This window comes from Musa acuminata, chromosome BXJ3-9 (genome assembly GCF_036884655.1).
Source record: "Musa acuminata AAA Group cultivar baxijiao chromosome BXJ3-9, Cavendish_Baxijiao_AAA, whole genome shotgun sequence".
NCBI lineage: Eukaryota > Viridiplantae > Streptophyta > Magnoliopsida > Zingiberales > Musaceae > Musa > Musa acuminata.
In genome coordinates, this window is record NC_088357.1 from 2,100,074 (window position 1) to 2,125,747 (window position 25,674).

At 37.5% G+C, this 25,674-nt stretch overlaps 3 protein-coding genes across 6 annotated transcripts; 1 reads left to right on the forward strand and 2 right to left on the reverse strand.

Moving 5' to 3' along the window:
* The first annotated feature begins 2,384 nt into the window (after positions 1 to 2,384).
* Positions 2,385 to 11,360, forward strand: LOC135648983 (uncharacterized). 3 transcript variants are annotated; one of them, XM_065167045.1, is made up of 12 exons: positions 2,385 to 2,639; positions 2,851 to 3,020; positions 3,177 to 3,265; positions 3,358 to 3,457; positions 4,453 to 4,670; positions 4,759 to 5,324; positions 5,504 to 5,683; positions 5,763 to 5,814; positions 6,310 to 6,392; positions 8,470 to 8,584; positions 8,672 to 8,779; positions 10,883 to 11,360. In XM_065167045.1, the coding sequence occupies exons 1-12, from the start codon at positions 2,607 to 2,609 to the stop codon at positions 11,002 to 11,004; spliced, it is 1,836 nt and encodes a 611-aa protein (XP_065023117.1). In that variant the 5' UTR covers positions 2,385 to 2,606; the 3' UTR covers positions 11,005 to 11,360. The 3 variants fall into 3 exon arrangements, with proteins under 3 accessions (XP_065023117.1, XP_065023119.1, XP_065023118.1); XM_065167047.1 differs by having other exon boundaries at positions 4,759 to 4,883; XM_065167046.1 differs by lacking the exons at positions 8,470 to 8,584; positions 8,672 to 8,779.
* A 316-nt stretch (positions 11,361 to 11,676) lies between these two features.
* Positions 11,677 to 12,666, reverse strand: LOC103997242 (myricetin 3-O-glucosyl 1,2-rhamnoside 6'-O-caffeoyltransferase AT2-like). The gene is made up of 2 exons (XM_065167048.1): positions 12,498 to 12,666; positions 11,677 to 12,421 (listed from the first exon to the last, which is right to left on the reverse strand). The coding sequence occupies exon 2, from the start codon at positions 12,317 to 12,319 to the stop codon at positions 11,912 to 11,914; it is 408 nt and encodes a 135-aa protein (XP_065023120.1). The 5' UTR covers positions 12,320 to 12,421; positions 12,498 to 12,666; the 3' UTR covers positions 11,677 to 11,911.
* Positions 12,667 to 13,514: 848 nt separating this feature from the next.
* Positions 13,515 to 24,884, reverse strand: LOC103996812 (fe-S cluster assembly factor HCF101, chloroplastic). Of its 2 annotated transcripts, XM_065168183.1 has the most exons (19): positions 24,238 to 24,884; positions 22,130 to 22,851; positions 21,839 to 21,952; positions 21,650 to 21,732; positions 21,021 to 21,396; positions 20,825 to 20,941; positions 20,603 to 20,745; positions 20,471 to 20,521; positions 19,715 to 19,870; positions 19,380 to 19,523; positions 19,158 to 19,300; positions 17,825 to 17,894; positions 17,640 to 17,735; positions 17,336 to 17,425; positions 17,177 to 17,230; positions 15,946 to 16,069; positions 15,130 to 15,254; positions 14,470 to 14,592; positions 13,515 to 13,820 (listed from the first exon to the last, which is right to left on the reverse strand). In XM_065168183.1, exons 5-19 carry the CDS (start codon positions 21,085 to 21,087, stop codon positions 13,734 to 13,736), a joined length of 1,590 nt encoding a protein of 529 aa, XP_065024255.1. In that variant the 5' UTR covers positions 21,088 to 21,396; positions 21,650 to 21,732; positions 21,839 to 21,952; positions 22,130 to 22,851; positions 24,238 to 24,884; the 3' UTR covers positions 13,515 to 13,733. The 2 variants fall into 2 exon arrangements, with proteins under 2 accessions (XP_065024255.1, XP_065024254.1); XM_065168182.1 differs by lacking the exon at positions 24,238 to 24,884 and having other exon boundaries at positions 22,130 to 23,036.
* Positions 24,885 to 25,674: the final 790 nt, after the last annotated feature.

Sequence of the window (25,674 nt, forward strand, 5' to 3'; positions counted from 1 at the left end):
CTCCTCGTTGTTGAAAAGAGTAAATTTATCTATTGATAGGGTAATTTAGTCATTTGCCACTCCTTCGATCTAACGGTCAGCGCTGCCCGATCAACAATCAATTTGATTCTTGTTTTTTTTTCATTTCTAATTTGATCAGTTTGAAGAAGAATCAAAATCAAAATTATTGAATCCGATTCTAATTTTGGTTTTACCCAATTGGGATTGGAAATGTTTCCTCCTTGGCCCGATTTACAATTTTGATTTAATTATAGTTGGAAACAAATTTTGATTTAATTATAGTTGGAAACAAGCGTGGCCATGCAAAGAAGTATAAATATGGGTGAGTCATCGTGCTAAAAGTATTTCATGTTTCGCATTTTAGATATGGGCATTTGGTTTGTTTTGTATAGTATTATCTCATTTTATTGACATCATATTTAAATCTATATAAAAACATCTCATGTATATAATATATATATAACCTAATAATTGTTTTAATGAAAAATTAGTGGCATGCTCCATCGTGGATGTGCTATTTGTACTATTTTAAGATGATAGTCAGAGACATATTTAAAATATGCATTAAGGGTTCAATATATATTTAAAATATAAATTAATTTTATTTGTTTTAAAAATTTATATTTAACTTGAATGTTGCATTACAAATGCTTTCCACTCAATTTATTGACATTGTAATTGATGATTATAATAAGGTAAATAGCAATGTATCTTATAACATGGCAAAATTACGTGATTAAATACTTGTCAACTTAGTGAGCAATATATCTTAATGTAATAACATGATTTAAGTAAGAAATAAATATTATTTACATATTAAATAAAATATATTATATTCATTTTTATGATTATACTATTTATTTATTATATATATGGACCATATTAAAATTTTTTATAAGATTACATTCATTCATTCATTCATTCATTTAATTTATTTGCTTATTAATTTAAATAATAAATACATATGTATTTTTGAATAAACATAATAAAATTAGAATGATAAATATATCACATAATATTCAGTAAACTTTTAAAATATAATTTTATAAAATAATACTAATATCGATGCACGTTTAAAATATTTTTTTTTATCTATTGTTTATCAACCTATTTGAACCTGATATATATTTTTCTATAAATATACATTAAAAATATAAATATATTCTTAAACACGCCTTAAAATATAATGAGGTAAACAAGGATGATACGAACTCTAATTACAGTGTATCTTATAACATGGCAAAATTGCGTGATCAAATAGTAGTCAACTTAATGTGCAATATATCTTAATATAACGACATGACTTAGTAAGAAATCAATATGATTTATAACTTAATTTTTTTTAATAAAATTATATTATATTATATTTATATTTATATTATATATCTGGACTATATTATTTTTTTTATAAGATGATATTCATTCATTCATTCATTTAATTTATTTACTTATTAATTTAAATATATATATATATATATTATTTTTCAATAAATGTAATAAATATTAGAATGATAAATTTATTACATAATATTCATTAGACCTTTGAAATATAATTTTATAAAATAATACTGATATTGATGCACATTTAAAAAATATATTTTATATATTATTTGTCAACCTATTTGCACTTGATATTTTCTCTAAATATACATAAACATATATAAATATATACTTAACACACCTTAAAACATTTGTCCTCCGATAATTTTTATCGTGGAATGACGCTTAAACCGATTCGCCGCCATGTTTATGTAGATTAAAACTTGGGCTAATTATATATTATCCTTATAGTTACATCTATTTAACATATCGATCCATATATTTAAAAAAATTATATTAATAATTTTATAATTATAAAAATAAAGTATCTAGTTTCATTTATGTTAATATCATCGGTTTTACAAATAAAAGTATGAAAACAACGAGCAAAACAATAATTTTAACTTCTCAATTATGTTTTTTATAATAATGAACAATAGTGTTATTGGGGCTTTTGAGTATTGTGGATTGTAAGGGAGAACGAATATGAGAGATAAGAAAAATGCTATATATCTGCATTAATGTTGCTCGTGTCAACACTAACATAGATGCCAAGTAGCTATTTCATCGTTTTACATCTACATCAGTGTTGAAAATATAATTAAAATATTAAAATTATATTTTTACTTATTATTTTTATATTTTTATTAACAAAATCAACTGACATTACGATGAATAAAATTAGATGGTTTATTTTTATAATTATAAAAAAAATTAATATAATTTTAAAATTAAAAATAGGACTACAAACAAGTACCCGAGCTAATATTAAATTAACCCGTTACCATTTATATGACTCGACAGCTTATTTAACCGATCTTATGCTACGAAGTTCGAAGGAAATATTCACTTCCGCTCTCCCGAATTCCGATGGCCATTTCTCCAGTCGTCTACCTCTCTTCTTCGTCGGTTTAGCTACCGAGGGCTTCTCAACTCCACTAAACCGCCGTAATTCGTGGCGGTTGGCCATCGGGAGCGCGAGTTCGAGGAGCTCTTCACGGACGTGTCTTCCCTTGGTTCTCTCCTCACTCAGAGATCAGGAGTCGCGCTTCATGTAGAACCCCTTCATGGAGTTGATCGAAGCTGTTCTTGACTCCATGGTGACGTTCGGTCTCCCTCTCCAATCTTATGGGTTATTGTACGCAGGTTTGAGGTTTTAGTATATTTCTATCAGGGTTTTGGTGTTTCAATGCGAGTCCGAGGATCGACCCTAACTTTTTAATATTTGGAGTATTCTCAAGTTTGGTAGGCTATCGATTTAGGTTTTGGTCATCCTAAGGTTCTGATTGGTAATTTTTTGTTGACGACCAGGTTCTGAATTGCTCCAAGGAGGTCGTGGAGCAGGCACAGGCTATTAACAAGAGTTGTTCGATTCAGGATGGGGACAAGACTATTCCTGCAGATGCCACATATCAGCCTCTTGGAAGAAGGCCAGCGCTGGGCCGGAAACGGGCTATGTTTCGTTTGAAACCTCTCTCTGGGTAAAGCAGCAGTTTTTACAAGCCATAAGTTTTGCCCTCGTAACTGTCTCGTTCAACCTCTTGCCTCCTCACCCGGTGTATCATGTCAAATGTTTTAATTTTTCATTATCTGATGAGACTACTAAAAGGAGCTATGAAATTGTTGTCCTTTTACAGCAACCCTGTCCCAGATTTTGATTTGAATTCTCAACTAGATCATATAGATGATCCGGAGGAGTACTATTTTGCCTTTGAGCAGCTTGAGAGTAATCCTTTGCCTAGTTTTAAAGTTAATCTGTCTTCTAACTACTACCTCCTGGTTGTTCATCCCCCACCCCATTTCTTTTTATGGGTCTAGATGCGGACAAAGAGCTAAAGAAACTAAGGGGTGAGGTTGCTACTGAAGCTGCAAAGAATCAGCGAGCCACTGGTCGCAGACGTCGTCCTGGAATTCTGGGGTATGACTGACTTTGATGTGTAGTTGGTTCAGTATGCTTTTGCTTGTTGTCTACAAATGCATTGTTTAAACTTAGTTGTTATGTACAGGAACCTTTAATGATGCTAATATTTGTTAATACTTGAGTTCAATATTAAATCCTGCTTGACTTGTTGATGACACTCTCTATACGTGGGCAACTAGGTTTCAGATCCCTTATTTTTCTTCATCTCCAAACTTCTTAATGTGTTGTCTGCTGCCTAATTGATTAGGAGAGTAAAATAGAACAAGACTTGCAAAATGACATTGGCATTGCACTCACCAGGATAAAGTTCCAAGTTTGAATGGTGCACTGATATTGGAGATCAATCATTGTTCATAATTCACTATAATGTTTCATACTGTTTTCCGATGTCATATTGGAGTTGCAATTGCAAAGGACATTTTAATATAATGCATGTTGTTTTTCTTTTTGTTTCCTCCCCTTCAAGTTGTATTCCAACCTGTGTTCTTAAAATTGGAGTGAGATAAACCCAACTTCATCGTGCATATAATAAATGGATGAATGTTAGATGTGAAACACTTGATGTTTCTTATAGAACTTTAAGATAATTGTACATTTTGTTGACTATTTTTACAATCATTAAAAATCGAGTGACTCCATTTACAAAATTATTAACTCTGCAAACCCACATGAAAAGCTTTATAGATGGCATGGTATGTATTTTTGTATTAGCTACCTAGACAATTTAGAATAGACTTGTAATAGGTAATAGGCATGAATCCCCCAATGGTATGGGTGTTTATACCATAGTTGCCAGCTGAGACCCAAACTGTGCTATCTTATGATCTGATGTAGTTGCTCATCCTGGTCAAGGGTTACTGGATATTTCATAAATTAGTTACAATGAAAAACATTATATCCTTTATGTTTGTTAAGTGCTTCACCTTTTTAAAGATGAGATTATCTTGTTATTGATCTTTTGTGCTGATATTTGTTTTCTTTTGTTGCAACAGGAAGACAGTTAGCTATAAACCTCATGTGTCTGCTATTGATACTATCAAAGCTTTTAATGCATCAAAAGAAGACAGTGACGGAAGGAATGCTATTTCTTACAAGGTTTCAACCAGAACTAAGTCAAATGAAAATCTGCATCCTGATTCATTTGATCAACCTTACAATTTATATTTGACAGAAACAAATAATGGACTATTTGTTGGCATTGAACAAGAAGGTTTAGTAATTCTATCAAATAATCATATGTTAGTTAATTATCCTTCACTGGATGAGACTCTGAATTGGTTTTTCTATAATATTAACAGATTCTGTAGCTGATGAGGAGAACGATGTAAACAATATTCTAGAGAAGTTGTTTTCATTTGAAGCTTTGGATGAAGGTGAAGGGACAGCACTGCTGACGGAGAGCTTGCAGATTAAGTCAATGGAGGTGGGAAAAACGCATATCCCTGAATGGTATACTGTCCAAAGAAATGACTTTAGGACTATGGACAATAGAGTTATGCTAAAGAAATTGGAAGTACACCAACTTACACAAACTTCACCAAACCTAGCAAGAGGTCCGCTTGCAGTGATTGCAGACTTGCAACGGCGTATTTCACTTAATGATCCCCTGAAAGATCCATACATGATCTCTCCAAGTGAGGATTCACCATATTCTCAAGTTCCTTGTCCAACTAGCTGCCAAAAGAAAAAGACTCTTCCACCTCCTGATGATTTCAATAATACTGATCAGAATGGTTTGCTTGCTAGACATGCTTCTGTTTCAGCAAAGACATATGACAAGAAATCAAGTTTGGTTGCTAAATTGGTGATTCCAGTTATTGAAGCAGATAAAACCATCAATGATAAGATTGAAATAGACAAAAAGGTAACAGAACATGTGTGTTGCTCACCTGAGAGTACCATAGAACATAGATACCATAGAATGACTGGAGCGTTTCCAGTGGGTTAAATAAGCAAATGGCAGAGGAATTAGTAATTCTGTTTCTGGGCCATATTCATAGTACTACTGTATCATATTCTAAGACTGGCATATGTACCTTGTAGGACAATCATATCCAACTTGATCCATCATGTGAACATCCTGATCATGAAGCTGAGGATCCAGCTCCTAGTTGCACCAATCACAAGAACAGAAAAGGATTGGTTACAGCTGAAGACCATGTGATTTCTCAAAGTATTACTAATGTAAATGAAGGTGGTGCTGATGAGAATATGCAAAATCAGGCAAGTGCTTGTAGATGTAAAGGTTACTCTGAGAATTTTACAAGGGTGCTGAAATATAGCTAGTTTATGCAAACTCTAGGTAAAAGTTCTAGCACCAGATGTTCTGGTCGTTGGTCCAGAGGCATCCAGAGGTATGTATGCTTGCTGAGATGGTTTTCAAATTTGACATATTCTTAAGGATTTTATCCAGATAATGCAAGTTAAACCATCTTCTTCTGTTCGTATCTACTGTGGTTTGTTTAAAGAAGAAACATTAATTTGTCCTGTTCCAGTGTCTTTTTTATTTTTATTTCTAAATCATTACCTTCCTTTTATCATGTCAATGCCTGCCTACACTGTAAAATTGCCTTTTTAGGTTCTATCCTTCTTTTTTTTCCTCTTACATATGCAGCTAAGGGAATTTAACTTTGGTTTCGTTTTTTTGTTGTGGTGGTTTATGGCTGTTCGTTATATGTCCAGTTATCTTGCTTTGGATTTTTTGTGATTGTGATATATGCAATAGTACAATGTGTAGCTTGTCTATAATTTCTCCATTATTTCACTGTTGGAAGCACAAATGCAATTTACTGTGGTAGTAGGTTTTATATTACTTTTAAGTCTTAGTTGCATCATATAATATTTGTCAGAAAATTCAATTCCCTGGACAACAGTTCTTCCTCCGAGTGAGCAATCTAAAGATGAACACATAATAACAGGAGCGGACACTGAGGTTTGCCTTTTGTATCTATTTCTTGTATTACCTTTTTTTTCTGCATTAGAGGTTTATTTCTTTTATATCACTATATGGTTCATTGAGATCTTCAGAACTAGTTGGATTCCTATGTTTCTCAATGATAACTTGTTAATTACTAGTGCAATCAACGAACCCAATTTACACTATATTAGGCCATAATTAATCAAGGCAATTATTGTCCATTTTTTTTGCTGTAAGTAATAAAAAAAACTAATTGGAATAAAGGTGTATGCCAAACAATGTCATAGTATTTTGGGAGAATGCAAGGAACTTTGGTCTCTTACTTTTCTGTACGTATATGCACCTATGCGACACGTTTGCCACTTTTATGTAATACCACAAGTCTTAGAATGTTTTCTTTAGATTACTCTCATCAATGATGAAACAATTAGATTGGAGTGACGACATCTCCAGAACTTTCAAAATAGAAAAGAAAGGAAAAAATAAGAATGCTTTATGGTTTTTAAGTGAAAATTAACTTTCTTTGACACTTGAATATAGTCTTGTGTAATGGGAAATTGCAAGATTTTATAGCCAAATACCATTTCATGTCAGTAATCATTTGGGTTTCTTTGTAAGGCATATTTTGGTAAGAAAGGAACTTGCCACAAATCTTGTTATGTTTTTTTTTTTCTACTCCTTTCGTTCAAATATTACATAACATGCTTACAATGGGAATCCAACCCGCTTCTTAATTGTGCATAGAGGGCTTTAACCACCAAGATGTCTTCTTAGCGACAAAGTTCTTGTTATGTTATATATATATATATATATATATATATATATATATAGAGAGAGAGAGAGAGAGAGAGAGAGAGAGAGAGAGAGAGAGAGAGAGAGCTTGAGCTTGAGCTTGAACCTAATTTGAAGGATTGAAGGGCTTGGTTCTTTCGCCTCAAAATCAATGATGTTTGAAAAACTTCCTAGTCTCAAAATCAACCAAAAAGTTTTATTTACTCATATTCTTCTCATCCTCTTCCTCCTCATCTGTGTATGCTAGGAAATTCAATTAGGATTGTCAAGAATTGTGATTCTTCTTATCCCCTTCTTCCACATCGTTTCAGGCTAGGAATGTGATTTGCCACACATTTTCACTCAGGAGTGGTCTGATTATGATGTGAATATAAAGGCCTGGGTTTAACATCGATTCCTACTAAGTTTCTAGTCTGCATGACAATACCACTATGATAGTATTAAATGATTGTGATGAGCTGACATGTGTCTATTATTTATCTTCTTTTTATCATTAATTATTGACAAAAGCTATTAACATGACTTGATAAAAAAAATTTACATGTCCAAAGAATGAGCTAAATTGGTTTGAAGATCAAAACATAATTTAATGCATGTTCCATGTAATTTATCCTAAAACCACAAATGGTTGGAGATCATTTTATGCACCATCAAGGTTTTAAATCTTGGTTTGATACTGGTTTGGTGTATTGGACAATATACCAACCCATACACCTGATACCAACCGAAAAATAATAAATGATACATAAATACTAGTGGACACCCATTGTATCATATCATTTAAGGTTATCATCGGGCTAAACCCCTATGGCTAGGAGTAGATTATGAGTGGTGGTAGGTACATGGAGTTATAAACTTGCTCTATCTTTTCCAATAACCACTTATTTGCAAAGTCCACTTATTAAGCCATGCTCACTATCACATGTAGTCTGTGGACTATTTTCAGGCATATAAGGAGCTTCCAATGCATGAGTTTTTACTCATGTCATCAGTAACTATGATATGTACCACATTAACTTGATAAAAGAGAATGATTTATACAGACACCTTATCATTCTAAACATTTCGATGAATGATATGCTGGTTACATGAAGGATGTCATAGAGATATATGATCACCTACTGTCTTTTCTAGTGATAACAGACTGACATGTTATATTCCATTGTTAATATAAGATTGAAAATCCTTGTTTTATTGTAGTTTGTGCTTCTCTTCTTTTAATCAGGACCATTATGGATGTTTGAAACTCGTTGGTGGGGTATAGTCTTGTTATGCATCTAATATTCTTATACCATTTTAGACACGAGGACATAATGCGTCTTCTGCAACATCCCAAAATAATGGAAAGAAACAAAAAGCATTGCCAAGTAGAAAAAACAAGCGAAAACTTGTTTCAAGAAGACAAAGTCTTGCAGGTCTGATTTACCAATGCCTTAAAGGTGTAAACCATAGGAATGTTTTCCATTGAGAATATTTGGAAACTCACTCATTTACAACTTCAGATGCTGGTATGATGTGGAAATCCGGTGTAAGGCGAAGCACAAGAATTAAGTCGAGACCCTTACAATATTGGCGTGGTGAGAGATTTTTATATGGGCGCATACATGATAGTGAGTATTATTTTATGGCTATTCATTCATTGTGTTATCTTATATTGTTAAAAAGTATTATTTACATTGAAATTTTTGACATGTTTTTGCTTTAGAAAACGTACAAAATTATTGACTTATTGTAATGAAAGAGCATGTACAAAAAGGGCAAAAAGTTTGGCTTTGTCGCCTTTCTTTACATCTTCAGAGAAAATTTTGACAACACTTTAGAAAAGTTCTTTGCACTGATTTTACAAAGGCAAAAACTTGGAATATCACCCACAACGGTGGGTACATGTTGGTATTTACTGATTCAGCAACCAACTGGTAGGCTGATGATCATCCAGTATAGTTTGGTGTTGGTCTACTTACATTGACAAGCCCAGTGTGGTAAAGTTACTGCATGGTGGGTTCTCAATTGTCTTTTCTTTTTCTTCTCTTTCTGTTTGTCTCTCTCCCTTTCTCTGCCTCTACCCCATTGTTTGGCTACTTCTGCTTCCTTCTATCTGCTGCATCATTGCCATTACTTCTTCCTTGTCTGAGTCAGTCTCCTACTAGTACACCTGCTTCTACATCTCCTCTGTCTTTGCCTTCTCCTCCTTTGCCACATCTTCCTCCTTCTATTCATGCTACACCTCCTACTCCACGTTTGCTTCCTCCCCTCTCTCGCCTTACTGCCTCTTTCCTGGTGTGTGGCACCTCCTCTTTGCCACATCATCGTGGTCACTTTGTCTGGGTCATAGCCTCTTATGGATATGTTTCCTCCTGCACCTCCTCCATCTTTGCCTATTATTCCTCCTCCTTTGCCTCTTCTTCCTCTTGCTCCACTCCTTTTCTCTTATCTTTCTCCATCTGCGCCTCCTCCTCTATCTTATCCTCCCCCGTCTCCTCATCTGCTCCTCTCCTCTTCTCTTTGTCTGTGCAGTACCAACCTGTACCAAGTGTTGGTACACCGTCTCGTATTGGTAGCATGCTACTCAACCATTGGTATTATTCTCTTTGCTAATATCATACTGCTTTGGCCATCGGTACCAGATTGAGATTTTAATTTATGGGCAGAATTGTTAGTGAGTGCATTCTACGTAATTTCAATTGGAATCAAGCTATTTATTCAAAATGTATGCTGTCATCTGGGTGTGTTGTATTCAAGAAATTCCTTTTAACCCATGTCATGCCTATGTCAAGTCTCTGTTGGTTGTTACATGATCAATAATGACTTAAGGCTGACCTGCTCTATCTCATTTAGCTGCTTATCCATCTCTCAAGATCTTGTTACATTGCGGGAGGCATCATTCATAAGCACCTCCAGTGGTCTAATTAATTCACTGTTTTGAAGTTCGCTTCCAAATAATCATATGCATACCATATTAATTAGGCTACTTCCAAATATGAAGGGAGTATTTGCAATGGACATTAGCAGATTTTTTACAGAACATTATTTAATACTACTATACTAGTACTCGAGTTGTTTTGAAGTATTGACTTATTGCATTCAATTTATTGTATGACTTTATGATCAGGGGATGTTCTGGAGTAATCCCCTGGTGATGAATAAAGTTTAAGCACATTTATTACTAAAACACATTGAATTTTCAATTATGGAACAAAGCACATTATGCAATCATGGAACAAAGTACATTTCTTTTAGACATGAAAAATATTTTTACTCTGCATGGAGCTGAGTCATGTCATTCCAGCATATGCAACTGGGTAGAAAGGCTTCCTTTCCTGTCATGCACTTTAGAGAGTCTTGTATTTGCATGCAAACTATGGCATTGCAAATATAGCATTTAGGTCTTAGGAGCCAGACCTCCCTAAATCTGGTTCCATTTTTGTGGTAAACTAATCTGTAGGCTTCATTACTAAATGGAATTCTCCAAATTGCCATATTGCAAAAGCATAACCATGGTCCAGCTCTTATCTAACTTTATCCTAGGCCTATCAAAGTAATAGTAGATCAGCTTTTTTGACGATACCAAACCTTTGTAGTTGCAAGCTTGGGATTAAGGTCATGTGCCTAATGTTTTTCTGATCCTCTTACGATAATACTTTTTTATGTGCAACTTAGTTTTCTAGTGGTATATGAGAAAATCATTAATAAGCTGAAGTTTTATTACCTGACAGGCTTGACAACAGTTATTGGGTTGAAGTATACAGGTGAAGATGGTAAAGATGCTGAGCTGAAGGTGAAGTCATTTGTCTCTGAGGAATATTCACATCTTGTTGCCCAAGCAGCACTGCATTGACCTCCCAGACTTATTTACTCATCTCTGCCTTTGCTTGCTCTCATTTTATGTGATGTTAGTATCCAATTTTTCATTTGGATACTGCATGATCATTTGGACTTGTGTCAGAAAGCCCACCGGTGACTCAAGTTTGCACTCAAAAGGTCTGAACGAGAGGATTTCCTGACTCTGCAAAGTTGTCTTTGTGAAATATGAAAGCCTACTTGATATCCTCGTCTTCTGTTCGACGGGCTTGACAAAATCCTGAAGGATGGTTAGGTACATACAACCAGAGATGTATATAAATGCGTGCATCTTAATGTTTCTGTTCCATATTTCATCAATTTAAATAGGATTCAGTGGGTGTTTATCTGGAACCAGAGACTTGTACATGGCAGAGTGAGTTTGTAGTAGGGAGGCAATTAACCTCGCTTGATATTATTTATCAGGTTGAAGGTATTTGTTGTCATGATGTTGGAGGGTTATGGGTATAGTTCAGGTCGACGTATACCCTATTTGGAGAGTGCATTACGGCTGATATGGAGATTTATATCGATGTGGTGTCAATGCCCTCTGAGCTGATACGTGGATGTAAAGATGGATTTGGATTTTACTAAAGACAAGCACTGATTTTTTTATTAGATGAGAGTACCGAAAGAGATTTATATCAGAAGCTTAAAAAAGGAGTCAAGCTTAACAACACACACGACAATTGATTTCACACAAGACGTAAAAGTAAGCACTACAGAAACTTCATCATCTCATCGTTGAAGGCTGCTCGATGCTCCTCGATGACACAACTGGTCATTACCCTCAAACCCTGGTTGGGCACCGGCGGCTTGAGGAAAATGGCCGACGCGATCGGGTGTCCCTCCCCGATCAAAGGAACCACGTGGATTGGATCTCCCCAGCCATAATCCACTTCGGCTTATTTGATAAGGTCGACGACCTCAACCAGCGAAGCATGCACGATCATGTCGCCGGAAGCCGTCACTCCCGTAGGGTACACACAATTGCCGTAGTAGCCACCTTCAGCGGGCAGCACGTCGCCCATCAAGTGTCCGACGTCGGCGACCAACCCAACGGAAACATCGGCATGGAGCTCAACACCGATCGCTCGTGTTCGGGATTGCCAGAGCGCGGCAGCCACGGCGTCGAAGGTCGAACACTTTCGACCCGTCTCTTTCACGTACTCGTTTTTGATCAGATTAATGCTGTCTAAGGAGACGTCGTACACCGTTTCGACGAATCGAGGAGGGGTGAAGAATGGTAGATCATGGTCGTCCGGAGAGGCATTGGGTGGCTTCGCGGTCGGCTGCGGCAGACCTCTGGCCATCTCGTCGATTGCTTTAAAGAACTGCCCAGCTCCGACGCCATCGAAAATTGCATGGTTGAATCTGATGCCGACTGCAAATCCGCCACACCTGAACTGTGTAACCTGATGGCGATTACCCATGCAATCAAAGTTCTACCCGAATCTTTTAGGTAAATTCTAGTAACACCAAGTAGCATACCTGCACCAAAAGAATCAATCCTTCCGAGTCCGCTTTGGTGGGAGCTTGGGGAAGAAGCTCTGCTGCAGGTATTGAGAGAGGGCGCTGGAGACGGTTGACGTCTTCCAGGGTGCAATCCGCCGAGGCCTCCACGAACCATACGCCACTAGCAGTGCGCAAGCGACCTCCACTTCACCCTTGTCTGACGCCACGATCCGCCCGGCATAGTCGAAGGTGCCTAGAAAATGACTCTAAAACCAGGGTCAGACGATGCACACCCTCATCATTAGTGAGCCACGAATTCGATTTTGGCCTTCGTGCCTTGTGGATGCATGTACGCACCAATTAAGTGGGCGGAAAGATGGACAGCTCAATTATTGGATCGAGATGGAGAGATAATTTTTTTCAATAGAAAATAAATGAAAATTACCAAACATTTGTTTGGCCACAGGTGGTGTGTTATCCATCTTCATGTCGACGCATGTGATCCATACGGAGTAATTGGCGGAAGACCAAGTGAAGCAGACCATATGTTTATCCACTCGTCTTCTCGTGGAGCACTAACTCTGCTTGGCGGCCAAAATGGATCGACGGAAGACGGCGCGGCGCTCACCGTGGCAGTACGTTCTAATCGTAATCGAGCACTGCAGGTTTCGATGGAATGTACTTTAATTAAACATCTTAAATATTATCTCTGTATGGAAAAAAGTGTTCAACTAAGAATGTGATCGAAAGAAAAAAAACATCCAGAAGATTATAATGAATCATCATAAAAGGAAGAAGAATCAATAATTCATTTTCCACATCATGACTGCTTGATACTTATCCAAAATTTTTTATACTATCATTTAATTATCATTATTTTTTCTCTCTTTCCATTCCTGTGAAACAACAAAAACAAAACAAAAGACTTGTTCTAAGTAAAATGTGTTGAGCACATAAATGCCAACGAGAATAAGCAGGCTCAGTTGAACGATATCAAGAATTAGCAAGATGAGGCAGCTTTCAAGACTCCATCCAAAGACTGCCGTAAAAAGATGCAAGAATGGTGAGGCAGTAGATCTTTTATAAATATACATATATCCCACAACATTTGGAACTGTTCGTCTGGTGACAAAACAATGCCGACATAAGCCATTTCTTCATGCATCCTGCCGAAATCAGCTCCCAGGTGAAGCCCCCACAAGCTTGGCAGATTGAGTGAGACCGGTGCTCATCATGCAATGCCCCTTACCACCACCATCTGCCGTGACAGCTTCAAACGGCACTAATGCCTGCAGCCCTTGTCGGTTCTGGAACATCAACCAGGCGTTCCATGGTTTCCAATTGATCGTAAGGAGCAATCTGCTAGGAAAACAGAATGGATCAACTAAAATTGATCATACCATTCCATCTTGGCTTCAATGTCCTCACATGCAATAGGACCATCGGTCTGACAGTAAGACCATTTACTCTAATGCAATATCTTTTTCCTTCTCAAATTTAGTCGATCTTCAGAAATAAATCGTTTTACCATTAGAAATTCTTTGACCATAGGACCCCTTGCCGATTATATCAAATCTAGTTGATATTTCCATTTTGAGCAAAAAGGAGGGCACTGCCACTCCAGAATAAATGTAGAGGACATGGAGATCAATTAATACAAGTCCAAAGTTGCGATCATGTCATTTGATTGACAGGCTACTTATGAAGGAAGATCTTCCCTAATATTATGACATATACTAGGATAACCAAATCACCTAACATTGAATGTCAAATTAGACATTTCTGTTATTTCTAGATATGAGTTATCAATGTCCACTGTGCAAGACATATAGTCCAAAGTTTTTAGAAAACCATGCTACAGGCACATCTAATGCAAATCACCATGCTTAAGTAAAGCAAAGTCCAAAAATATGAAGTGACACACCCGATAGGTGGTTAATCATGCTTCTGTCATGCAAATGGTTCATCAGATACTAGAGAACCAAAATAAAATTTGAGCCCTAGTTACCTGGTTGAATCCATCAGGCCATGTTATTGAAACAGCATAGTTCCCCATGGGTCGAATATCTTCAGGCTCAATATCTTCTGCAACATCACCGTATTGTAATTTTTGCTCTCCAGTCCACTCATCCTGTATTTAGAGTTTCAATATTTACGACAAATAAGCATTTTCTTTCTTTTTTCAGAAAAGCTAAAAGAAGCCAACATTTCATTTCAACATACCGAAATATTAATATGCATATGTATGTATCAGAAAAACGACTTTGTAAATAAATAGAAACAAGGTTATATTCAAGACCTAACATATAGGAATATGCACATCATATTGTTCAGTTAACCAGCATTTAGTGGTACGCATTTTGTTCAATTTATACTTTCTGGTGGCGGTTACTTTTGAGTCTGTTCTATCTCTAGATAAATAGTAAAATAAAAGGATGCTTCATATATAATAGCAAATCATTGAGTCATGCAGATTCACAGGGAGTTTGTTATCAAGCAAATCATAAATAATCTCACAGCAGTGGAAAGGAGCAAGCTGGTCCAAAATCTGTGTGAAAATTCAAATAGTTTCTATGGACTAAATTGAATACCAAGTAGATAGTACAATAAAATGTTGCAATAACTCAGAAACAAAGAAACAATATAGTCACAAATATGCTACACGTACGACACTTTGGGCTGAGCGGTCATTCCTCCTAACTGTAGCAGGGTGAAGTAAAAATTCTTCATCGGAATCAGGCACTTTCACTTTGATAGCTCTGATAGATTTATCATACGATACTGCTGTTGAGACTGAAAAAGGGAAAACATTATGTCATAATAATTTATAGAAGAACAACCTCTATGCAAACAGTGAAAAAGGGCTATAGCTGGCTGCTGATGGTCCTGATATTCCATTCACTTGTATCAAGACAAAATGTTCTTTATTTGTCAGTTCTTTACATGAACAAGCAGATAAATAAATAAAAATGGCAGTTGTCTAAAGTGGCAATAAATTGAGAAATACATAGATTTTTTGTTGTGTAGGTCATACTTGTACGGTTGATACTTTCAGAACGCGATCAACTTTAGTCATGCACTGCTAACCACTTGTTTATGACAACATCTTGGGACACTCACTGGAGTACAGGATAATAAATTACGACAACTGATAAAAAAAATCACTCGAAGAACACACGTGATGGTTGAATAACAATATCACCACAAATAAAGAATAATAGAGTCTTAGTCTGTCAGCAGAAAGTACAAGGTAATATAGAAAGGTTTGGCAAACTTCAGTAGTACAGTTTAAAGTTGATTGCTTTTCATGGTTATGCACATCACAACTCTCAGTAATACTAAAAATTGTGACTTTTAACAGTCTTTAAAAGTGGAATGTTGATTTATAATTCACAAGTAAATTTCGATGAAAAAAAAAAGGCTTTCCGAGTCATTGTATAACATAACAATTTAATTTGAAGCTGTCTACTGAATCATGAATCACCTTGTTGGCGAATTTTGGCACACTGTTGCACCACACATACACCGAGATCTTGGAATGTCTTGGCTACTTCACCTTGAGGGTCAGCCACTACTTCGGGTGTTCCACTATCTCCAGATGCCGACAGCTAGAAAAAAAAAATCTAGGACTGTAATACCCTTCTTTTTCAACAGAAAGTTAAGTATTGAACGGACCGACAAGACTCGAGATCGATGTAGAAAATCAACTATACAAGCATTTTTGGTATTAACTGTCGATAATCAAGATTCAAATATAAACATAGTTATCTTCTGTCTGAGGTGATTATTAAACATGTCATTGATGAACATTCCCAGTCTTACCAACATTTTCTGGGCATTATGCACATCCAATATGTATATCCTCATATTTATACAACTTTCCGATATCTAACAAGTGCCATCTAAAGGTGAAAGTCTATTTCATATGAATGTCAAACAAAAAAAAAATGATATAAGGTTCAATCATCTTAGTATGTCAGAAAGGACAAAAACATCACTTTTGTATTTGTAACAATTATAAACCAAAAAGATGGTAATTCACCAAGGTACATGGTTATCCAACTTTAAGGTATCATTGGTATATTTTTACAACTTTCTGGTATAGTGATGTCTCTCATTATCCTATGATTAACTCACACAGCAAAACGTTGCTTGTGTTGGGTTTCAGATCTTAAAGTATTTGGGTTTCAGCAATAGTTTAGGTTAATTTGACTCAAGTAAACCGGATAGCATCATCTCTATAGTTCCCATACAAATCATGCAAACAAAACAGGAAAACAGAAGGGCTTTAAGGACTTGGGAGAACAAATAGTGCACTTGATTTGGGAAGATGAAGTTAGAAAACAAAGCCAATGGAAATGACATTTCATTCCTTGAGAGGAGGCCTTAGATCACCAAGTCATAAAAATCAAATCCATGATATTGTGATAATGTATTCCTGTGTGCTCCAATTCTACTTTTGTTTGTAACTCACCCATGGGTAACGCGAATAATCCTAAGGCTTAATTCCCAGCAATGCTTCATTGATGTGTAAATACATAAAATGCTATATCTAAAAACATGCATGACTGTCTGAGAAAACTAGTACTAGATAAGTCACTTGAAGCTTCACAATGCCTTTAAGTATGAAACTTAAACATACATATCATTCTTATAAATGACTGTACTTTCTGAGAATTCACAGAACTAAGTTAGGGTCTTAATGAAACACATACAGTTGGCCTAATTGGAAGATCAAAGAGATATGGTATCCCAAACTGTTGAACAACCTGTAGGAAAAAGATAAAATAGACCACACCAAAACAAGAATCAGTTCTCAAGAAAGGATGGGGTGGGGGGAGAAAGAAAACACCAATCATCGGTTTGTCACATGCCTGAGAACCCGAACCTTTTCCAAATGGGTAATATCGTTTGCTGTCAGCATCAAAGTAGCACATGTTCTCAACCACAGCTATGCATGGAACCTTCAAAAACAAACATTTATAAAAATTATCAAAATAGTATGATCTAGCCATAATTGAAATTAAGCAGAGATTTGAATTCTGAACACCAATAGTGTAGCATGGAATCAAGCATCAATGATAATTGATCAGGCTGACTATCAGAACACTAAGACTATCGAATCCCTCTATCTCTTTCTGAGTAACCAAGGTCCCATAGACATGCTTAACAAATCACCTTAAGTTTTGAAAACATACGAACTCCTTTTGCAACATCAATAAATGCTAACTTCTGTGGGGTGGTAACAATCACAGCTGCTGTTAATGGAGCAACCTGAGAGAAATTGAACCTGAGTTGCATGGAAGAAAATAATGGGATTGATTAAACATGTCTACTTCATGATTAGTGGTGTGAAAGGCTACCTGACATAAGGTGAGCTGAATATCACCAGTCCCAGGAGGCATATCAATAACAAGATAGTCTAACTCTCCCCTGTATGGTGCAAACATTAGAATGCCAAATTCTACAAAATTGCTCCACCCAAAGAAGCATGATGTTTTCTCTTTTTTAAGGGTAAAGCTTTAATGGTGACTATGAAAAGAATAATACCAGAAAGTACTACAATTAACCATGAGTAGGTCACCACAGGAGGGAAAGGAACCTTAACATGGTTATGATTTTGATATGTAAAATAAGTATTTAGCTAGGTCTGAAGCACAAAGTATAATCTTTCTCTAGCTACCATCAAATTTATGGGGCCCAAATGGAAAATGATTATTTTGAAGCATATGAAAACTAACCAAAAATATTTAAAAAAATGATACTTATATCTGTTTCCAAATGTAAAAGGGCAAGGCTCCAGTATGATGATCTTGACAGTCCACAATCAAACTGTGATGTATTCAATAGGAAGCACAAAATAGACTCGCCATGGACTTAAAACTTTATTGTATGCTCAAGTAGATCAAGATGAACTATACCTAATTAAGGAAATGATCATGGAAAAGGAACCCCATGTACTGAAACTGTTGATTTATTGAAAAAGTTCAAATATCCTTTTCTTGCTTGACAAGCAGGATAGACTGATAATGTTAGCTACTTCTGATGGTTTCTTACCTATAGACTTTTTTACTACAAGATAAGTTACTCTGAAAGGAATAAGCAGGAAACAATATGTATAGGTTCCAAAAGTCCAAATGGAATGATATACAGTTCGAGTTCTAATGGGTCATATAGTACAACGTGCAGAGGTATAGGATGCACCAAATTCAACAGGAGGCAGAGCTGATTCTTATTTTGGCTAAAATCAATCAGAATTACCTGCATGTGATCATATACCTCCAGAAGGTGAAATTGGTCATGATGAACTTTATCCATTTCAAAATAGTAGACCCTGTTTACTATTAGCATTTTAGACTTTCCTCTCATAACCATCCATGGTATCAATAACTTTAAAAGATGGATGATGATTTCTACCTGGAGAGATCAAAATGCTTTAACAAAGAACCATAGACATGTGAAACCATCAAATTTTAAAGCAATATTTCAACTAAAATATGCATTTCAGAAGAGTTGATCTCATGAACCATTGCACTGTTAAACAATGAAATAAGCTTAATTTAGTGCCCTTGTAAACAGTAATGTTTAATCATTAACAATTTTGGCAAAATAAACTTCAATAATCTAATTATAAATATGAAAAGTAAAAGAATTAACAGATATTTCTCTTTTGTTGTATAAAAAAGTATTGCATACCATTCAGCAGTAGTGAGTAGTTGATTGATGACCCCTGAAACCATTGGACCACGCATTATTGCACGCCCTTGGCCAGCAAAACCAAAAGAAACCAACTTGACGCCCATGAACTCAGTTGGAAGTATAGTTCTTGTTTCAGGGTTCTATAAAGACCAGCTGTTTCATGACCATCAGTGTATTTTCTAGAGTCAGAAGTCTTATGATGAGGCAGATGACATGTACCATTTCTAGCAACCGATTTTCTGGTGAAACCATTGTTGGTAAACTCGGACCATAAACATCAGCATCAAATATGCCAACTCTAGCTCCCATTCCAACTAATGTGTAAGCAAGGTTTACAGCCACAGTAGACTTCCCAACACCACCCTGTACATAGAAGTTAGAAATGTCACCTAAGAGCAACAAAAATATGTCTACTATAGTATATATAACAAGTAGTACCATCTATGTACGGATGAGGTCTCCGGTAAAATTAATGTTTGTATAAACTGATGTGATGCAAAGTTTATTCAAGATCATGTTAATGCGGAAAATAACCAGGTGCTGAAATTTTTTGCCTTGCAACTGGAGACAGCTACAATGTTTGAGATTCTTTGTAATCCCTTGGGCAGCTCTCCTGCAAAAACCGGTTTGGCGGGTTGTGCTGACATTGTCACGTTGACCTTTTTAACCCAAGGAAGTGCTCCAACAACCTCATTTGCCCGTTGTTCAAACTGGTCAATTATCAAAGTATCAGACACATTCTTGAAAGAAGCATTGTCAGACTAACAATATGACACAAATGCATCTGAATTGAGGTTTTATGGCAAAATTCAGAGTAAATTTCTAAGGATTGCCAGTAAGGTTATACTAAAACAAACATGTGACAATGTGACAATAGCGAAATGCAAGAGTTGAAAAACATATTAGTATATCAACATTAAATTATCTGCCAAACAACTCAAGTAAAAGCATTTTGTGAAAGCACAAATAGCAATATTTGACTAATAATTCACTATCTCCCGCCAGAAACAATGCTCCTTTTAGAACTAGTTAATACAGGTTCATGGAAGATGTATAATGGATGCTCCCAGAAACACAAAAAGAAAAAAAGCGCTAGATATGCCACAACTATATCAGAGCAAGTGAGATGTTAAGTTCAGGCGGGAATCAGTCATGAATACAACAGTAAGAGTGCATGGCCGAAGTGTAACGTGATGGCATTGTCCTGGAGGAATTCAAATCAAGCAGGTTCATTGCTTAAAAAATGCGGACAATTGAGAGAAAAAATCAAGAGGTTCATGAATAGCTGACAGGTGCAAAGTCTCCCTTACCATGTCTTTGATTGGACATGCGGGCGTGGTTAGCTCCAACCGGAATGAAACCTGAGAGACAGGATAAACATACTCTGTTGACTTTATCCAGTCACGTTACATTGAGCAGACAAAGTCTATGCCCAGAATTACCTCTTTCAAAGCTTCATCAACGAACAAATCCTTCACAAAACCACACGATACAATATCCGTGCCGAAATCTGGATCGATAATTTGGGACAAGGCCACCAGAACTTCCTTCTTGGCTGCGTCCACTGATTCCACTGACGCGCTGGCTGTAAGGGGAAATCTATAGAACAAAGAAAGCATATCCACGAAACGGTACGGAATCGAAGCGATGTAAGGAGACAGCACCTTCAACGGAAGAAGCTCTTGGGAGGCTAGGAGGCCGTACAAAGCGTCGGTGGACGCGAACCGAGGAGGAACACCTGAGCGTGGAGGAAAGCCGGTGGGCTTTCAAGGAATTCGCACCTATCACAAGAACAGGATGCAACGTAAGCACATCAAGAGTCAGAGTCGGGAAGGTGGAAAATATGACAGTGAGTAGAACCGCTTCTGGGTCGGGGAGACTGTGTTGAGATGGCAAGTCCACTGGGAGGGGTTTGAAGAAGCTGCATCCTCGGCACTCGCTCAAGCGATACAGGGAGAGAGAAGAGGCGTATGGACCTCAAGTTTCCACCGCTTACATCCGTAAGGTTTGCGGAGGCACGCTACATGTGTGGCTGTGGACTCGCGGCCGCATTGTAACGCGGAAGTAATTGGGCCTGGCCCGAGTCCACGCAACCGACAACATCGGTGCGCCACTCTTCCGCCGAGCGAGCAAGTGTTCTGATGGCCTCGAGCTGGTCCGTACAACCAACGAGGCCCGTGTTCGCTGCAGAGGCATGGCAACTCTAAATCTAAAGCCCAAGGCTGACGGAACTGTCCTGCACAAGTTCAGACAAACCTTCTTCAGTACGAGCGTCACAAGTACTGTTAAGGCAGGCAAGGTTGTGACTGCAGTCATATTAGCTAACCAAAAGAGCACAAGTTAATGTGTGCAGACTCAAACAACATAATGTTCCACTCAACAAGCAACAGTCATAGCAACAAAGAAACCAAAAAAAGGAGTAGAACGCCACTGCAGATTGATCTCGGCTATTGCTTCGGAACTCTTAAAAGAAAAGCTTCCCCACCCACCGTATCATTTGGACGAGCCTCCACCACAGCCTGGAACATAGGATCACCTTGTCCAAGCAGTGAACGTAGTATTAACAAATGTTCTGCACAATAAATTTCTCAAAAGATTTATTTCAGGAATATGTAAGTTTAGACGATGAAGAATGAAACCACATGAATGTATTGGCCGATTACAATATAAATTCATACCAAGTGATTTCAGAATTGCTAAAACCAAGTTGCGACTGAGCTACATGTCCCGGAAGAGCAATTCTCATAGCAGAAACCCCAACAGTCAAGGATGCTGACCCTCAAGTTGCGTAACTGTGAAATAAATAAGAAAATACAATCGGACGGAACAATATTTAACAAAAAATTGTAGATAGAAAGCATCAATCAGCATATAAAATTTTAACAACTAGTGCAATTCCATGTCAAGTAACTGCATCAGAAGAAAAATAAAGATGAAAGATATGGCAGTCTCATAACGACAACACTGACCTGGTAAATGTGCTGGAGTGCCAGGAAAGTTTTGATCACCATAGGCAAGGCCCATATCTCCAGTTGCTCCAATCACCTGAGCTCCACTTGCTTGGTTGCTAATCCTAGCTTTTCCACCCCAGTGAGTTGTTTGATTTACTTGAACCTGGAGGTGAATCAGTTTCTCCAACTTGAGATGAATTGGCAGATGAGGTCCTGCAACTCTTCCAACTTGAGATATTGGCAACTCTTCCAACTTGGCTAATTGGTGATTCTGAAGGGACTATCTGGAGGTCCTGCAGTACTTAAGCCCCTCACTTGAACCCTACAACTAGCAGACTGAATATTTTTTTTTAATGGCAATAAAGATCCTAAAGGCTGGAGACTAGAGTTAGTTGCAGTCATCCCTGCAGCCGGATCCAGGGAATCGTCCATATACAACCTATCATGGCCAACCATATCCCATCGATGAGTTAGACTGGGATGTAATAGCATTTTCTTCCATCCCTCTCAATCAAGAAATGGCCTTGTTGGTACTTCCAGTTTGCACAGCCCTTTTCTGGGTCAAGGTTGTGTCTTGATTGGATGACCCAAAGGGGTAAATTGAGGGTGACACAGAATTGACGCTTGAAGCAAATGTATTCTTCTATGGAAGAACATGGTCTGATTGCACGCTTGCAGCTTGAGGAGACTGTCTCCTGATATCATCATCTGATGCTGGCTCTTGATGGTTTACAGGTGAGCTGACAAGTAATGCAAGAAGAACAAAGTATCCCTTATGCGGCATATCCCACAGAATGAATACATGTGATTAACAATAAAAGTGAAATCCATCAATGACTCTTTGCATTGAGTTGCAGGAATGTCTCTTGTGCTCTTTGAAATAGGCTCATAGCACTTAGATCTCCTCCCTCTTAACAGTCTATGGAGCACAATTTGTTATGTTTCCATCATCAAGATAGATACTTATCATGCGGTGTCAGTTTCCTCTAATATGACAACCTTCAGCACCCCAGCTTTTGGCACTACCACGACCTCTAGAACGATGCCTAGAAATGTGTCTTTTTAGGAGACAAACACATCATGCATATCTAAGAACCTAAACCTCATCATAGATTGTTCAAAAAAAAAATCAGCATGGAATTTAAATACCTCACTGTTATGTGTTTCATGCAGATTCATTCTTTAAGTCCATCGTGCCGCAATTTGGGTCCCGCAATTTGCGCCTACCAAACATATGCCTAGATAGTGGTTATTAAATAAAGACTCATGATCAGAGGAAATATGATTCAACAGTGCAAATGCCAGGCAAGACAGAGGATACCTCCAAGATGAGAAGCAGAGAAGATGAGACTATGAATAGTTAAAAAGTGCCTTCAAAAGATGTCAAGAGATGAGAGTATAAAACTCAAGAAACATCATCCGATTCAGGATGATATTTCACCCAATTCAAGACCTTGTTGCATAATAGAAGCATAAACAAGCATTGGCAGAAAAAGTAGAATCAAGCAAACAAAAAAAATCAACCACTTACAAACAACTGTAAATGGAACCACAATAACAAGTAAACTTTTGTTTATGATCATGTCCTATGTAGGATTCCATATATTTCATAAAGGACTTGAGAGCAAGATAATGGAAACTGCTGCTAATGGTCCTTTGCAATCTCTCCTAGGATATAGAATAACAAGTAAACAAAGTAATTATAGAAAAAAGCATAAAACATGGCACCCAATGTCACTGAATTAGACCACTTTTGGAAAGCAACCCAAGGATGACACTTAGTCAAACATATTTCCTGAAGCTATCAACATAAAACTATAGAACAGTACTTAGCGTTTACTGCTATATCAAGGATTTAAGGGATTCCTTTCTCAGGTCAAATCTCGACTCATATATATAGATTATTCAATAAGAGAATTCCGCTAACCTGTAACCCAATGTTGTTCTTCCAACTATGTCTTGATCGCTAATGTACCACAATGGTGACTAAAAAGCTCGACATTTGCGAAAATGAAATGGTGTTCGTGAAGCATATTAGTAGATACTGCTGGAAAATAGACACCTACAGACTAAGCACAAAAATAAATGTTTTGTTATTTGTTTTTACACATTAAAGAAAAAATCACCTGTGGCGTCCTCTGCCATTCTCCTGGAACCGATCGATCATCGTGCATCTCTTCTTATCTTCATCGTCCACCTGATTCTTGTCCTTAATTTCCTCTAGCTTCCTACCAAACTTCTGTCCATCTCCCTCGCCGGGGCTTCCGCCCACTGCCACAACAGCACGATTCCAACTTCGCCTTCCACCGCTTCTTCTCCTCCTCCTCGTAGCATTCCTCTTCGTCATCATAAACCTCCGCGCCGCCTTGACTCGTCGTCGCATCCAGCCATGCCCCTTAGACTTTCCCTCGCCCGTCGGAACCCTCCCCTTCCTCCTCGTCGCTCTCGTACTTCACGTCCTCCTCCTTGGCCGCCATCGATCTCTTCTCGAACCCTAATTCAACACTCCAAAACCCAAGATTCCTCCTCAAATTCTGATTCCAACCAGAAAGCTGAGGGATATCGATCGACGAGGGGGAGAGGCGTGAATCAGGGATATTTGGCTTGGGGGAACGCTAACTTCCCATCCTCCTCCTGAATCAAACACATCTATGACGACGTACTTTCACGAACACCCATTGGCAGACCCACGGCGAAACCCCGTCTTTAACGCCGGCTCCGACGACACGAGGCCGCCGGCGAGCCCCGCCGGTGCTCACTGGTGCGGTGTGGTGTAGTGGAACGAGGTTTGTTGCAATAACTCCCTTTTGTCTTTTCTTGATAGCCTGTAACTGATTGCTTCCTCTTTTCTTTTCTCCCAAGTAACCATTAGAATAAAAAATTATGTCATGAATCATTTATGATCATTGCAATCGAAAAATTGTTGTATCGTAAAGTTTACGATTCTGACATATTTTCTTGATCCTAAACGATTAGATTTCGAATTCAAGCATATATGATTGAAAAATGATATCATCTTAATATGTCATCAACGATATCAGCAATTAGGATGATCTGATAAGCTGCAGATTGACGGCGATGAATTATTATCTGATAAGTTGGGTAGGTGAGTGGTCCTGTAAGCCATCGCTGTGAGCCATTAAAAGTATCATAATGTCGAGCTGGTGGTGAATGTACATGAAGAATATATTCTTCATGTACATGATGCACGGGATGCTTTGTGTAGTCAACTTCAAAGAAATAGCTGAAATTAATCACATCATTATAACATTTGCCTTCCCTCTCACCTGCTGTATGAGAACCACCACGCCGTGAAAGCGGAGGAGCTCCGTGACACATTCTGTTCGTCTTCGAGTCCCGAATCATTTTTATCATATTTCATGACATGATGTGGGAACAGTCGAAGAAGTTAAAGCTCCTGCTACGCCTCCTCGAGCTCTTCTTCTTTGTGTCCAGGCGTTCGTACTCGAGCAACCTGGACTACTGTTCTCAGCAGAGGTGAACTATTTAGCGCACTTGGGAAAAGCCGTGGCCGAGAAAGAGAGGGAAAGAGAGAGGAGTGA

What these genes read in the sequence shown, in the direction of transcription:
- LOC135648983 (XM_065167045.1), top strand. Translation starts at nt 2,607, where the DNA reads ATGGAGTTGATCGAAGCTGTTCTTGACTCCATG. An exon ending in CGTTTGAAACCTCTCTCTGG is followed by an intron (nt 3,021 to 3,176) that starts GTAAAGCAGCAG and finishes GTCCTTTTACAG; the next exon opens with CAACCCTGTCCCAGATTTTG. An exon ending in CGTCGTCCTGGAATTCTGGG is followed by an intron (nt 3,458 to 4,452) that starts GTATGACTGACT and finishes TTGTTGCAACAG; the next exon opens with GAAGACAGTTAGCTATAAAC.
- LOC103996812 (XM_065168183.1), bottom strand. Translation starts at nt 21,087, where the DNA reads ATGCAGCTTCTTCAAACCCCTCCCAGTGGACTTGCCATCTCAACACAG. An exon ending in CATGTCCAATCAAAGACATG is followed by an intron (nt 19,871 to 20,470) that starts GTAAGGGAGACT and finishes ATAATTGACCAG; the next exon opens with TTTGAACAACGGGCAAATGA. An exon ending in GGCCTGATGGATTCAACCAG is followed by an intron (nt 13,821 to 14,469) that starts GTAACTAGGGCT and finishes TTTTCCTAGCAG; the next exon opens with ATTGCTCCTTACGATCAATT.
- LOC103997242 (XM_065167048.1), bottom strand. Translation starts at nt 12,319, where the DNA reads ATGGCCAGAGGTCTGCCGCAGCCGACCGCGAAGCCACCCAATGCCTCT.